Below are 16262 nucleotides of genomic sequence, written 5' to 3'. Positions count from 1 at the left end.
GGTGTTGTAATTACACTTTTCTGAAGTTAAAGTCACTCAGATTAAAGAGAGTGACCGCATCACACATTATCTACAGACTGAAACTTTTGGAGTTTCATCATCACTAATCACTGACTTGTACATGGACTAAAAAAATGTATGTATTTTAGTTTAAGGAGGCATGAGGACTTCTAAAGAGATTTTCCCACAATATTATGACATCATAGTAACTAAATCATCAGTCAGATACAGATCAGGTATAAGGACATTCTATCAAATTACATTGCAATACAAAAGAAAAGTACACAGAAATGACTGCAATATAAAATTCAAAGCTACTTTCATGATCTTGCCCTAATGAATGTCAATAAAAACTCCAGTTATCCCAAAGTAAGATATTAGTGACATTAGAGCTGAACAATATGTTGTTTGAGCATCATCATCGCAGTGCATGTGTGTGCAATAGTCACGTCGCAGGTCCTGAAATATAGGAGGCAAATGAACTCAACGTGTTCTCATCTAATTTCAACCTGGGTACCTGGCACACACTGCACACAGTGATCCACCAATCACAATTGTTCTTAATCACCTTGCCGAAGCAGACCACGCCCCTGCGCATGGAGTCAGTAGGTGGTAACAACATTGAAAAATGAGCAATGAACAAGAGAAAATCACAGATGCACTCTAAAGTTTGACCCCATTACAGGGAAAGTACAGAAAAAAATAAATTCATGGCTATAACGAGATTTGATGTTTAGAGGAAGAATTCTGTTGACCAAAGCAGAGGGTATATCTCTTTAGAGTAAAAAAAAAAAAAAAATCTGCATTAGCATGCCAGATTTCAAATAACATTCCCAAGGCACACTGCAGGACTTGTGTAAAAATAAAATGCCTTTATTAGTTCATGGCAATCTTTTAAAATACAGCCAATGCGTTGCAACCTCTGGTCTTCATCAAACCCTGATGTTAGAACTGAGTTTCCTTCCAGACCATGGTGTATAGTAGGTGTAGATCTGTTTCAGTTTGGTAAAAACCAGTATCTTGGTGGGGGGGGGGGCACGGGGGTGGGTGCAGACCAGAAAATTTCATCAAAATCTGTCCATAACTTTTTGAGTTATGTTGCACACTAACGGACAGACAAACAGACAGACAGACAAACAAACCCTGGCAAAAACATAACCTCCTTGGCGTGGGGGGCACTGATCAGCCTTGGCGGAGGTCCGAGTGCTTCTAGTTTTCTGAGTAACCATCTCTCTCAGAAACTGCTCATGTCTTTTTACCAATGTGCCATACAAAGCATCCTGACATACTACATCTGTGTGTGGTATTGGAGCTGTACAGCAGCGAACAGGAAGGCGCTCCACAGGGTCATCACCATGGCCCAGAAGCCCACTGGCTACCCCCTTCCTTCCCTGGAGGATCTCTACAGTTCTCACCATCTCAGAAGGGCATGGAATATTATCAGAGATGCAACCCACTCTGGCTTTCCACGTTTTGAACTTTTACCCTCGGGCAGACGTTTCTGGACACTAAAGGCCAGCATAAACCATCTAAGAAACAGTTTTCATCCCCAGGGCCATAATTGCACTGAATACTGGTGGACATTAATTAATTGTGTGGAATGCTGAATGTTGTCCAGAGTATATGATGATGTTTTATGTGCCTTTTATACTTCTAGTAACACTCTTTTTTATGCTGCTTTTTTTTTTTTTTTTTTAATTATTTTTATTTTTTTTATATATATATTTATGCCGTCAGGGTTTTTCTTTTATATTTTAGTTTTTATACTCTTTTATATACATTATTTATACTTTTTTAATGGCACCTAGGACGATTGCACTTTTTAAAAATTCTATTCTATTCTATTCATTTTAAACGTTTTGCATGATTGTGAAAATGAAATCCTATATGACGGTGTGTAGTGACAATTGTTTTTATTTTTGTTGTGTGGCCCTAATGTGTGTCTAAAACATTCATTCATTCATTCATTCATTCATTCATTCATTCATTCATACGTCACATCAGACGCGTGCACATCTGCCTCTGGTCCCTTCCGGCAGATGGCAGTAAAGTCCCTATAAAAGTGAAAACTGCTGCAAAAGGTAAACGAAGAAGAAATGAAAGTTAATGTGGGCTCCGGCTTCCAGCTAGTCAAATGAGGCAAATATTTCATCAGACATCATTCGGCCGATGTGATAGTTTAGAGGCTGAAGCAGAAGGACTGTGAGCTCTACGTGTCAGCATGGCCGCTGCGGAGGTGAGGCTGATTCATGACATTTAAAACAACCAAACAGCTAAATGTTGTGTTTATAATCACATCCACGTGGGTGTGTGTTGGTATTGGGTTGTTGTTTTAACACCCAGCTGGACCAGTACTGACTAAACCAGCTGTCAAACTGGACTCATCCCAGTCTGCGCAGCCGTTAACCACACTAACTGTAACTAAACCCTTTTATTTCAGCTGTGATTGTACACACTGTGGGCTTTGCTCCATGTATTTGTCTTTTTGTCCATGTTTCTGTCGCCAGGGAAATAAACTTTGGGGTGGTCGGTTTGTGGGAGACACTGACCCCATTATGGAGAAGTTCAACGCCTCCATCGGCTTTGACCAGAGGATGTGGGATGCAGATATAAGAGGCAGTAAAGCCTATGCCAAAGCTCTGGAGAGGGCCAGGCTGGTCACCTCTGAAGAGAAGGACCAGATTATAACTGGAATGGATCAGGTCAAGTTTCACACACAGTCAGATGCACTCATCCACAAGGGCAGGGGAGTCAAACTCATTTTGGTTCATTTGATCTCAGGCTGGCCAGACCAGTAAAATAATGACTTAATAACCTATAAATAATGACAAATCCAAGCTTTTCATTTTGTTTTAGTACAAAAAACCCACAAAACAAAACAAAAACAATTAAATTATGAAAATATTTACATTTTACAAAAAAGATGTGAATAACCTGAAAAAGCAGAAATTTCATTTGAAAAATCAGTGCAATTTTAACAATATTATGCCTCGACTTATTATTTATACATGTACATTACACACAATGTTACGTAAACATTTGGTAACAGACGTAATATTGTAAAAAATTTTGGAGTTTGGAACTAAAATTTGAACAATTTCTTCAATATTACATCTCTTATTATTAACACAACTACAGATCACAGTGGATCCATGAATGCACCAAGCATTTAGTAACAGGCAGAATATTGTTAAAATTGCACATTTCGGGTTGTTCATCTTTGTTTGTATTCATGTATTTATTTGCATTTTATTGTGTAAGAATAGTTTTGTAAATGTAAATATTTTCACAGTGTAATGTTATTTTTTTCACTTAAATTTTTTTTCCACATAATTTTTCACAAAGAAAATTTGTAGTTGTCATTATTTATGGGTTATTGTGTTGTTATTTTTATTGTAGCTCACATTGGTCTGTATGTGGAACCCGAACCAAAATGATTTGGACAACCTTAAGTGTTCAGGTTAATTTTTGCCCTTCCATCCTGCGGGCCGGAATGGAACCTTCGGCAGGCCAGATGTGGCCCCCGGGCTGCATGTTTGACACCTGTGTACAAGGGGAAGTGGTGACAATTCAAACCCCTGTTTAGAATTTTGACCATATTAAACAATCATCAGAAGGTTATTTATATTGAATCATGCATTTAAGTGTAATTTGGATGTTGTTGTACTTGTGTATTTATATTTTTTGCTAGTTATACTTTAACTAGTGATGGGACTTTTGGCTCTTTGAAGGGAGCCGTTCAATCAGGAGCCGTTCACTGAAAAGAGCCGTTCAAAAGAATGGCTCTGTTATGTTTTTTGCATTATTTTGAAACACCAGTGTTTTAATAACTAAATCGGCTACATGTGATGACTGACATTACAGTTTAAAGGTGTTTAATTGGTGCGGCAGTAAATTTTATCTTCCCGTAAAAAAGAATAGCTAGTTCAAATGTGTGGGCTGAATGACTCATGGCTAAATGGCTCATGACATGAGAGGTGACATTAGGCAAATGCTGGAATAGGACCAAAAACATCACGGTTCATTATGTGGACTAGTCTGTAGCCTAAAAATGAAGAAGAAAATAAAACATTTTCTTATGAAATAACATTTTATTCTCCTCAAAACAAGAACAATAAATGTGTGTAAACACACGGAAAAAATTGCACAAAACACAACAGTGATTAATCACTGCAATTACTTAAAATACCTGAAGTATAGTGCAATTCTCAGAACAAGGACAGTATGTTGGTAAATTGACAGGCAATCAGACACTCCCTCCTTAAAAAAAAAAAAAATGAACAGCTCTTTACCAAGACTCGGTTCCCATTGCTCATTTCAAAGAGACGTTCAAAAGATTCGATTCGTTTGTGAACGTCACGTCACTGACTTTAACCCTTTTATGCATGAATTATGAGAACCATAATCAAGATTTTTTTTTTTTTTCCTGAGTGTTTTTATTCCTCTTTGGGTATGAAAAAAGCCTAATGCAACTGAATTTTTTTTAATGAACCTATTTTTCACTGAGTTATGAAAATGTCCACTCAGCTGGACATCATGCGTTTAATTTTAGAAGCAAAGAAACATTCATTTACTGATATACTGTGTGAGAACTATGATATAAAAACATTTTTAAAGCTGCTAATCTGATGTTTTCTCACATTTTAACATACTCTAATACTAGTTATTAATCATTTCATGGAGATGATATGCAAAAAAAACCCCAACTTTTTGTTTAAAATTAAGAATTAGGATTTTTTTTTTTTTTTTTTACGTTCTAACATGTTAATGCAGATCAGATTTATGTAGAACAGCAAAGTTACAGTAATGGTATGAATTGCAGTGTATGGGATGATGCGTAAGCGTCCACTGTGTTGGCTGATATGGAATTAAAACAATTAAACACATGAATATACGAGAAAACACCTTTGAACAGCTGTCTACTGTAGTGACCACCCTGCATGAAAGGGTTAACACTTTCAGGAAGGATATGCCACAAACTCTTCAAACTGGTTCAGATGTGGGGCATTTTTTAACCTTAACACATTCACTGTGTTAATAATTTATCACAGTGAATACATAAACGCAACAACTGTGCACATATTATGTAAAGAAAACACCACCAAAAATCCCCCCAGCCTAATTTTACTTAGTGCTAAATATTGCAGTGTTTACTCCATTAATTTTTTTTTTAACAAGCGAATTAAGTTCAGAGTTATATAATTATTATAAAATCTAAAATAAACAACAAAAAATTTATGTATTACTAAGCTACTGAACACTATGTACATTAATTAAAAAACTGACTATCGGCTACAACAATAAGATGAACACATTTCACTGTGCTATTGATATTTTTATCTAAAATCTGACAATTTCCTCCACCATTTTGCATTAATAATAATCACTGTGGTATTAAAGATGACACCACCTCTGTTAAAACTATTAATAACTATTTAAAGTGGTTCATCATGCTAATACAGCTTTTTATAATTATATTTCATTAATTTTCCAACATTTTTTTTTTTTTAACTCAAAATTGTTCATTGACTTTACTCTTTGCCATAACATGACAAAAGATGCAAAGCAACAGCATGGATGTCAGAATCAACCAATAAATCCCCAACTCTGCTAATCTATGTTCAGTCTTAAGCATATTATTAAATGTTTACATACAATTTAAAATGTAAAGTGTTACTAAGCAGCTTGAAATTCCACCCCTGGATTACATGATATTCATTAGAAAGACACTAATGTTGGTTGTGAACAAAACCACAAGGCCTTTTATCCAGGATGTCACTTTCTCATCTCAGTTGGTTGTATTTCCATGGTGCTGTGTCTTTTGAGGCTTCAGTTGAAGCTGCATGTTAATACATGAGAGCTGAAATTGTTCGACAGAGCAGGAATGTTCTCGTAATTCTGCTGAGTGAGAGGAACAAAAGCATCATCATGTGACAGACATCAGCTGGCAAAAAGCTGCAGTAGTTCTCTCACTTGTGTTCAGGTCAGATTCAATGGTGAACTGTGTACCATGCTGTTTTGTTGTTGATTATGTAACTGATACAGAAAAACAAATCATATTTGTTATATGAAAACTAGAAGCACTCGGAGAGCGCAGACCTCCACCAAGGCTGATCAGTGCCCCCCCCCCCCCCCCCCCCCCCCCCCGATCACCACCAAAATTTAATCATTTCTTCCTTATCCCATTTCCAACAAACCCTGAAAATTTCATCCAAATCTGTCCATAACTTTTTGAGTTATGTTGCACACTAACGGACAGACAAACAAACAAACAAACAAACAAACAAACAAACAAACCCTGGCAAAAACATAACCTCCTTGGCGGAGGTAATAATTGTGCTGATGGCAAAAATCTGAAACTGCAGAATTTTATTTCAAAACTTCATAGAAATTTATCATTCTGTGTCTTAAGCATAATTTGTGGCATCCTTGTTTTGTATCCAGATATCTGATGAGTGGTCTAGAGGTGTGTTCATGATCAAACCTGAAGATGAAGACATTCACACCGCCAATGAACGAAGGCTAAAGGTGCAGTTTAACTAAGTGGTTCTTCACATATTTTCATACAGGGTTCGTACAGGTGCTTGAAATCCTTGAAAATGCTTGAATTTCAAGTTCTGAAAACTACTTGAATTTTAGTTTAAGTGCTTGCAATTCTAACTCTTTGATGTAATTTATTTATTTATTTTTATTATTAATTTAAGACAAAGCTACTTACAGAGAGGTGATACATTTTGAAAAATAAAACTTAATGTCAAATGAGAATATTCCCAGGTGTTCTCAGGTCGACTCCAGGTACATTTTTATCTTCATCTTTGGCTCAATGCAAGTGCGCCGGAAGTGGCTTCTGTTTTTTTGGATAAAACTTTGTGTTCTCCTTTAATTTCTAAAATTTTTGCGGTTATGAAACATAATTTTATATGTTTATAGCATAATACAATGTACATCATCATGATAAAAAGTGACAAGTGTATTCCTGTAGATATGTATTTTACCCCAGTGATAAGGTTAAAAGTGCTTGAATTTGACCTAGAAAAATGTGTCTGAACCCTTCAGAATTTTGTGACCAACTTCATTTCCATGGCCACTGATTTAGGAGCTGATCGGAGCACCTGCAGGGAAGCTCCACACAGGCAGGAGCAGGAATGACCAGGTTTGGGATCAGAATATTAAAACTCTGAGTTCATTTCCTTAAGCAGCTTCAGCCTGTGTGATTCTCTACTGGAAAGACTGGATGATAAAAGCCTGTTGTGTATGTTGGTCAGGTGGTCACTGACATGAGGCTGTGGCTGCGTGACGCCATCTCAACCCTGAAAGAAAATGCCTTACAGCTGATGTCAACTATGGTGGAGAGGGCAGCTGCGTAAGATACTCATTACCATAACGAATACCTAAGTTAGATTTAGTCCTAGTTTACCTTCTGACGTCTCCTCTTACCTCTTTGTGAACCTCAGAGAAATTGATGTCCTGTTTCCTGGTTACACCCACATGCAGAGAGCTCAGCCAATCAGATGGAGCCACTGGATTCTCAGGTGACTGCTCCAAACTGTTCACTTTTATCAGTTCATTCTACTTAACTGTCTGAATCAGTGCATCAGAAAAAAATATACGCCTACTTATGTTTGAAGTGAAGTCTATCTATATGTGTAATACGGCTATGAAACAGATGGAGTTTACTTTGATATATATAATAGTTTCGAATTTATTTTGACACGTGTGAGATTTGTTAAGTTACTTTGAGGAACTGACATGGGACTTTGTGATCAGTAGAAAAAGATAGGGTAAGGGGGCGGGAGTTTATAAGTTGTATTTCATCCCGCTCCTTTTTGAAATTTTTTTTTTTCACGTTTTTTCCTTGGTTTTTTTTTCGGGGGGGGGGGGGGATATTTGAAATAAAAAATAGAAATAATTTCTAAACACTACATACATCAAAAGAGAAAATCATCACTTTTTTTTTTATAATTAACAGTTTTGCTAGGGGGCCTCATTTACCTCCTAATTTTTTTCATACTTAAAAATATAAAAATTCAGAAGAATGTCTACATCAAGTTAGTGGTGTGTTGTTAAACTGCAGAGTTGTGTGTGCCCTGTGTTTTAAAGTAATGAATGGAATTTTCCTTTTAAATGCAAAGTGTGTCAGTGAGTTCTGCCAAAAATATTATACATATCAAAATAAACTCCGTCTAGTTCATACAGGACAGATTATAGAGCAATGTACACAGAAGTCAAACTCAGAAAGTGAAAAGGAAAGTTGAGAGTAAACAGTGTAAATAAAAGTTAAATTGATAGTTACCTAAATGGAAATCTCATGAACACTGTTTCCAAATGTATGAAAAACATCAGTTGTTATGAAGTGCAGGTAATGCAGCAGGAAATGAACATGTGTCACAGTTAGTAGCATCCTCCTTCGATGGGTGCTGTATGTGATCAAGTCCAACAAAATTAAATCTGAACAAAAAAACAGACAGTTAAAAAGATAATCAAACACTGTAAAATGCAAAAAGTATAACAGGATTTGGCTGAGTTTGTGTATAGGCTTTCTGATGGTTTTTCTTTTTGCAAAAATAATGTAGTCTCTATTTAATATCATGCTTTGTGAAATATTAAAAATATAGTTTTTTTTTTTACAAGTTAAATATCATGCACAACAAATATTTTTGTAGAAACCTGTAAAATTACACTAGAATTGATAATTTGTCCTGTTCACAGCTTAGATCATATCACAAATATGAAAACATTAGTGAATCTTTGTGAAGAAACATCCGACTATGGTGAATGAATTGCTATGTTTTTACAGAGGTTTCTGGTATCACACAGCACTGAAAGTAGGATTTAACAGCAGCATGAAAACAATGTTAGACAAACTAAGTATTCTTAAGTAAGATGCTGTCACTACAGGAAATCTGAAGCTTGTTCGTATTAGATGTTGTCTTGGTAAATAAAGTCTCCCAACTCTATTTTCCACATGGACTGGTTGAACTGGTTCTCAGTCATGCAGCAGCTCTAAGCAGAGATGTGGAACGTCTTCAAGAGATCAAGAAAAGAGTCAACGTTTTACCTCTTGGGAGGTACAAGATGAACACACAGAATCACTGCCTCACGCTGTTTTCCATTCACCAACACAGTCAGTCATTGAACAGGATTTTTGTCTTTAATAATAATAATAATGGATTGGATTTCTGTAGTGCTTTTCTAGACACCCAAAGCGCTTTACATTATTGACCTGTTATTCATTCACTCTCACACTTTGTCTTTGTCAGTGGTGCCATCGCTGGAACACCATTTGACATTGACCGGGAGCTGCTGCGTCAAGGTCAGGACACTCCAGTAATCACAAACTTCTTGTTTATTTTACCGTTTGCAGTTTAACAACTTGTTTTGTCTCATAAATCTCCAGAGTTGGAGTTTGACAGCATCAGCGTCAACAGCATGGATGCCACAAGTCAGAGGGACTTTGTTGGTATGCAAACCATACATGTCATCTTAAAAGAATATAAACAATTAAAATAATATCATTAATGGGTTACCTTTTCCATTTCTATTCCCTCACCTTTGAATCTGTCTTTTGTGTTTGTTAAGTGGAGTTCCTCTTCTGGGGTTCAATGTGTTTGACCCACCTCAGTAAAATGGCTGAGGACCTGCTGCTGTACAGCACAAAAGAGTACTCCTTTATCACACTCTCTGATGCCTACAGGTCAGTGTGTGGGTTATTATGTGATCCTGATGTACACAATACACCCATCAGCTTTAACAGTATGAACACTGATAGGAGAAGTGGTAATAATATGGATTATTTCATGACAATGTTTACATGCACAACAATATTCTGATCATTTTCTGATTTCTGGAGTCGTCAGATCATTCAAGTGACCATGTAAATGGGATATTCTCATATGCTTTATCAGATAATGGCGGTAATCTGATCATGAGAAATTGGATTAACACCTCTGGATTTCTCCCCAGTACTCCCATGTCTTCCTGTGTGTAAACAGGTTAATCTGATTTATTTTGTTCTTCTACGTCTGTGCATGTGTAAACACAATTAAAATCGTAGAGAAAGGAAATTACATAGTCAAATGTTAGTGGAAGACAACAGGAAGTTTCAGTCTACCATCATTACGTACATATGTACTCTGAAAAAAAAGCAATAATGGACTGGAGCATCTAAACTAGGGTTTTTTGATTATTGCATTTTTTAAGTGAATGTAAATGAGCTAGATCTGATTATTACAATGATCTGATTACTCCCAGTTATCATACTTTTGTGGTCATGTAAACAGGCTCAATGTTACCTTTCTCTAGCTTAGATATATTATGCAGCACCCGAACATTTAGTCCTTGAAGTTGATGTGTTAGAAGCAGAAAAATGAGCAACATAAGGAACTGAGTGACTTTGACCAGGTCCATATTGTAATACTGATGATTGGGTCAGAGCATCTCCACAACTGCAGGTGTTGTTGGGTGTTCCTGGTCTGCAGTGGTTCGTACTGACCAAAAACGGACTAAGGAAGGATATCCCAATCTCAGGCAAGGCAAGTTTATTTGTATAGCACTATTCATACACAGGATAACTCAAAGTGCTTTATAACGGCACCAAAAAATCACAGAAGAAGGAAAAAAAAAAAAAAAGCAAGACATTGAAATTACATTAAAATCCAAAAAGGGAAAAAAGACCAAAAAAATCATCAGAGATAAAACTTCACAGAATAAAAGAAAGACATTTATTATATTAAAATTATACTTTAAAATTCAAAACTCAGGACAGTTGATCATCAGTGGGAGGTGGTGGACAGGTAAATCTCTTCCATGCAGGTCCACTTCTCTATTTCCAAGACCTCATGGATCTGCTGCTGACGTCTTGGTCCAGATACCACAGCACACCTTCAGAGGTCTGGTGGAGTCCAGGCCTCGGGTCAGAGCTGTTTTTGTAGAAAAAGGGGAAACTACACAATATAAAACAGATGGTAATAATGTTATACTGTCACAGAGGCTCAATTGGTTGAGATCTGTTGTTCTTCAGATATTTTTGGTTGGTACTAACTACTTTACATTGGGAAAGAATAACAACATCTGGAGGTGCTCTGACCCACTGATTTAACCATCAGAATTTCTTCCTTGTCAAAGTTGCTCTGATTTCTACTTTTGCCCATTTTACTGTTTCTAACACATCACCTTCAGGGGATAAATGTTCACTTGCTGTCTGATATATCCCACCCACTGATGGGTCCCACTGGAATGAGGTAATACTTTGTTTATCAGTAGTTATAATGTCATGGCTGATGACTGTATATACTATTTTAATCATTATTATTGTTTATCATATTTATGGAACCAAAGTAGTGAGTGTCTGTTTTCTGAGATGTCTTTTTTATAATTTTTTAATAAATAGCACAGGCAGCAGTCTGATGCCCCAGAAGAAGAATGCTGATAGTCTGGAGCTGATCAGGAGTAAAGCCGGTCGTGTGTTTGGCAGAGTAAGACCACATAAACGCACACCCTTGATTACCTTTTGTTCAAGGTCCACTTTGCTACTGTCAGATACTGTATTTCAATACGTGCAGAATTTTTTATAACAAACTGATCCATACGGCTAGTTATTACTGATTACTGTTACAATATGACTAATGTCTGTCTCTTTTTTTGTTATTGTATTACGAGTCTCTTATTTTTATTTATTTTTTAATTTTTAAAATTTTTTTAATTTATGTATTTATTTATTATTGTTATTTTTAATTAATTATCTTTTTATGGTGCAACAGGGTGGGGGTATCCATGGGTTTTGTTATTAACAAAAGTGATGACTGTATTATGCTTTTATGGATGTCTCAATGTGTACTAAAAACACTTTGAACAACAATATGACTAATGTCACACAAAAAGCTTACCAGTCGTTACTATATTTGTCCAGTCTGAGCTTTGTAGATAAAATTTGACAAAGCAACAAAACAAATTCATGGTGATAATCAGAGTGTGTGTATTTCAGTGTGCAGGTTTCCTGATGACTCTGAAGGGCTTACCCAGCTGCTACAACAAAGACCTGCAGGTACAGAAGTCTGCCTCTTTGTTTTCACGTATATATAAAGGAAGTCTTTTCAGTGTCGTAGGTTTATTGATTCTCATTTTTCCTTTTGTCCTGTTGTACATCTACAGGAGGATAAGGAGGCCATGTTCGACTGCTATGATACTGTTCATGCTGTGCTTCAGGTGACGACCGGAGTCATGTCAACTCTCAAGGTAAAGGATCTTCAAAACACCAGCCAGTACTCAACATCACTGACCTTTTGTGCCTTGTTGCTTGAATAGTGAAAGAAGGCATTGTTTAGACTGGTTTGTTTGATTGTTGGGGAAAAAACATGTCCTCAAACTCATTCAAACAGGCATAATGATACGCTGTAATAATGGCATGACTTTTTCTTTGAATGTTTCCTGTGTTTCAGATTAACCCGACTGTGATGGAAGCAGCTCTTAGTCCTGACATGTTGGCCACTGATCTGGCCTATTACCTTGTAAAAAAGGGGGTGAGTTGTGCAAACAGTTAATTCATTACGCTATGAATTCACTGCATATTTTAATCACATTGTACATTAACCCATAAAGAACCAAATCTCCACTGGCAACCAAAAGCATCTACTGAACTAAAAGGTTTAGTATCTGTGGATCCACTAATCCTATCAATACATGCAAGTAACTGAGGTTAAATGCAGTTTGTCTTCTTCTCATGGTCATCAGATATGACCCATTTGGACGCTCAGAGGCTCTGTAGTGAACATGGAAACACAAACAGCTTCTACAACATTGATTGACCAGTAAAACCCACAGAGTTTGATAAATGACAGTGGATGGACACACTTATTTATACCTTCACTTATTGGTATCTTTGCTGAGAAAGTCAAAGTTTTCGGTTTTGATGTATTAATCTTTGAATTAACTCGCAGTTTTCGTGAACATCTAAATTACATATAGGAAAATACATGATTTACAGTGAAAAATGAAAAATACAGAGGATAATATTATAATAAATGGTGATAAAGCACTTAAGGAAGGTTAGCTAGAGAGAAAAATTCATTTGGGAACTGACACAAAAGTAGCACTGGGTCTTTATGGGTTAAAATGCAGTGTCCAGCTGAAAATGTCATCATGGTTCAATAGTTTGTTTAATAATCTGCACATTTCTACAATAGTACTCACAACTTTATTACATAACAACCAGCTTCTTTGTGTTTAACTTAAAATGATGTTTTTAGGCCTTTTTGCCTGTGGCATTTTGCTTTCTGGTTGTCTGTCTTTCCATCCTATTCTTGTTAACACAAATATTTGAAGAACATCTAGAGGGAATATCTTCAAATTTATCACAATGTGGAATAGAGAACTGAACTGATGAGAATTTCCTGGTCAAAGATAAAACACAGAAATTCATGTGTTAATTCTGACAATTTCACACAAATGTAACACAATAAAATGAAGTGATGATTTTTATGTACAAAAAGTGAGAGGTTTATATTCATTTTGCCTTCAGAAAGTTTTGCAAGTACACATTCCTTTGTAAAAATGGGCTCTAAGTGAACATATGTTTCTTTCTTGGAAAATAAGTACTGGTCCTGTGCAAATAATTGTGATGTGTGCTACAAAATGTATTCAGTACTTTTTTTTTAATTGAATGTCTTCAACATCTACATCAAGTTTTGCAAATAACTGTTAAACCACTGACTGTCTGATGCTCTTTTTATGTTGCTGAGAAAATTGTCAAGCAAACATTTCATGTGTCTTTTGCCAGATTTTTGCTTCACATTTGCACACAGGAAACTAAGTCACATTTATAGCAAATGTTGACTTTCTCTACTTATTTCCAAACTCTGATGATATGAGACTAAATAGACATTGGTGTGAACTGCAGGTTGACTGGTATACGCCTGCAAAGCAGTAATTCTATGTTTTATACTGTATATTCCCTGATGTAACATTGGTCAATGAAAATTGATGTAAATATTAGACTGAGGTCAGAGGTCAGACTTGGGTTTTTACTTTTCATGAGTGAAACTACAAACCACTGCTACGACACCATGTCAATAGACTCATATTATTATTGTTGAAGCGGAGGCAGATTTTTCAGCGTTTGTATTTGTTTAAAACCCATTTTCATTAGTCATTTGTCTCAATTTTTTCATGCCACAGTGACAACAGTGTCATCATAAGAAGTGAAAGTGTATTTATGGTTTTTCATGTTGGTCTAACATTGTGATACTGTGGTTTTCTGTGTTGCAGATGCCATTCAGAGAGGCCCATGGTGTCTCTGGTAAAGTTGTATTTGCAGCAGAATCCAAGAATGTGGCCTTAAACCAGCTCACTATGGAAGATCTGAGCACTGTTAGGTGACTCACACTCTTCACCTGAGTTCCAGACCATGACAACGACTCCTGCCTGTATTAAATTTTCTCTTTCTTTTCCTTTCCTTTTTCTGTCCATCAGCCCTCTGTTCAGAAGTGATGTGTCCTCAGTGTGGGACTACAGCAGCAGTGTGGAGCAGTACAGCGCCCCCGGAGGAACGGCAAAGAGCAGCGTTACTGCCCAGGTGGAACACCTGAGGACCTGGATGAGGAACCAAGCACAGTGACGCTGACCCAGCTGTGGTCCTCTTTAATTGAATCAGGTTTATGGAAAAATATATCACTCAAATAACACAGAGGTCAAAGTGACTTACGATATATCTTCAGAATAACGTTACTGCTTCTCTTTAGTCTTGCATATAACTTGTCTATGTATAACCTACATGTTTTGCAGATGTTACAAATTTTCTGGACATTTCAGCAGTTAAATAGATGAATATATAAATATATATAAAGCATTTGAACAATTTTGAGACTTCACTAGTTCAAAGAAACCTCAAAAATTACTGTCTCTGAGCCATATTGGGTATAATGGTTACAAAGTAGAATCAGTGGTTATTTTTGCTTTAAATACTTGAAAGAAGGAAAGACAGTTTCACCAAGCAGATCACAGATCGGCTCAATCACGTTACACCTGCAGGAAAATATGCAGCACCGCTGCCCTCCAGTGTGACTTCAGTGTTACTGCCAACAATGTTACTGCCAGTTGAATTTCAGGAAAATAAAAGCAACTTTAAAGAGGATCCATTTGGCTTCCCTGTCTGTGTTTTAGCAGGAAAACATATCATCAAATGTTGTACGGAGCAGTGATAAGTAATGTGGTTCACCATATGTAGTGTTGGGAAGTTACTGTACATTGGTTTTACATAAATAAATGCAATTGTATTCTGCTAAAGTTACTGACAGGAAATGTAATAGAATTGCATTTGTTAGTAAACTTGTTGATATTACAGAAGGTTGTGCATCAGGCCATGTGAAACCACCGCAGGCCTTCCAACTGACTGATGCCAAACAAAATTTCAGCCTTATGTCTATATAGGTTTCAGAGACATTTATTTTGTTGTAAAACCTAGTTTAATAAGTCCTTCCTGGTGAACTATTCATGATGCATGAAATTTTAAGGAGTTGTTCTAAGGTACCAGATGTCTTTAACTTATAGTTTGGTAAAATACCAACATCATATTTTGTGCATGTATTAAGGCAGACATGATCTTTCCAGTGATTACAATTGTTTGTAGATCACATAATATATGAGTAATATGCATGTCAAGTATAGGTGTTTTTTTTTTGTTTGGTTTTTTTTCATTTTTAATACTTCTTAAATTAGGAAACTTTTAGGATCTTTTGGAAGGATGTTTAGACACCACAGTAGCACTACAACATGAGAACTTTGAGAGGTCTGATGTGTCTCAGTGTGAGATACAGTGGGTAAAAACTTCTCTGAAGCACAAATGACAGCTTTTTTTTCTTTTTAAATTCAATTTTTATGGTTTTCATCAGGCTATAATTTGGCAGATATGCAACTGTGGATCTGTATTTACAGAAGTTAAAGACATTTTGTACCTTTGAACATCTTTTGACCATTTTCCTTTTTCAAAGCTCTAACAAAGAAGATAAAATGCCACAATTTATTATGGTGTTTACTTGGACTAATAACATTATTTTCTGGAAATATGAATCAAATTGAAGATGGTCAGTCTGGGGCATTTTCTAAAGTCTGGTATTTAAGGTGGTTTTACCCTTTTATCTACATATAGTCTCAATGGCAAAAAGCTTATATTTGTGTATTACCTTATATCACCAATTCTGTTGCTTTGCATATATTCTGCATGTAGGAATGAATCTGGAGTCAAACATCTGGAGTACTGTCTTTGATTG

General features: G+C 36.2%; 1 protein-coding gene across 1 annotated transcript; it reads left to right on the top strand.

Moving 5' to 3' along the window:
• Positions 1-2077: 2077 nt before the first annotated feature.
• asl (argininosuccinate lyase) lies at positions 2078-15127 on the top strand. Its single transcript, XM_030154946.1, has 16 exons — positions 2078-2236; positions 2508-2702; positions 6445-6528; positions 7097-7153; positions 7266-7363; positions 7455-7532; positions 8991-9068; positions 9261-9313; positions 9398-9460; positions 9580-9694; positions 11390-11474; positions 11984-12043; positions 12151-12234; positions 12438-12518; positions 14263-14369; positions 14467-15127. The coding sequence occupies exons 1-16, from the start codon at positions 2222-2224 to the stop codon at positions 14609-14611; spliced, it is 1398 nt and encodes a 465-aa protein (XP_030010806.1). The 5' UTR covers positions 2078-2221; the 3' UTR covers positions 14612-15127.
• Positions 15128-16262: the final 1135 nt, after the last annotated feature.

This window comes from Sphaeramia orbicularis, chromosome 14 (assembly GCF_902148855.1).
Source record: "Sphaeramia orbicularis chromosome 14, fSphaOr1.1, whole genome shotgun sequence".
NCBI classification, from domain to species: Eukaryota; Metazoa; Chordata; class Actinopteri; order Kurtiformes; family Apogonidae; genus Sphaeramia; species Sphaeramia orbicularis.
This window is presented reverse-complemented; position numbering and strand designations above follow the sequence as displayed.

Bases quoted from the DNA above. Each gene is read 5' to 3' on its own strand.
- asl (XM_030154946.1), top strand. The intron at 9,314-9,397 runs GTCAGGACACTC...ATAAATCTCCAG, and splicing joins CCGGGAGCTGCTGCGTCAAG to AGTTGGAGTTTGACAGCATC. The intron at 11,475-11,983 runs GTAAGACCACAT...TGTGTATTTCAG, and splicing joins CCGGTCGTGTGTTTGGCAGA to TGTGCAGGTTTCCTGATGAC.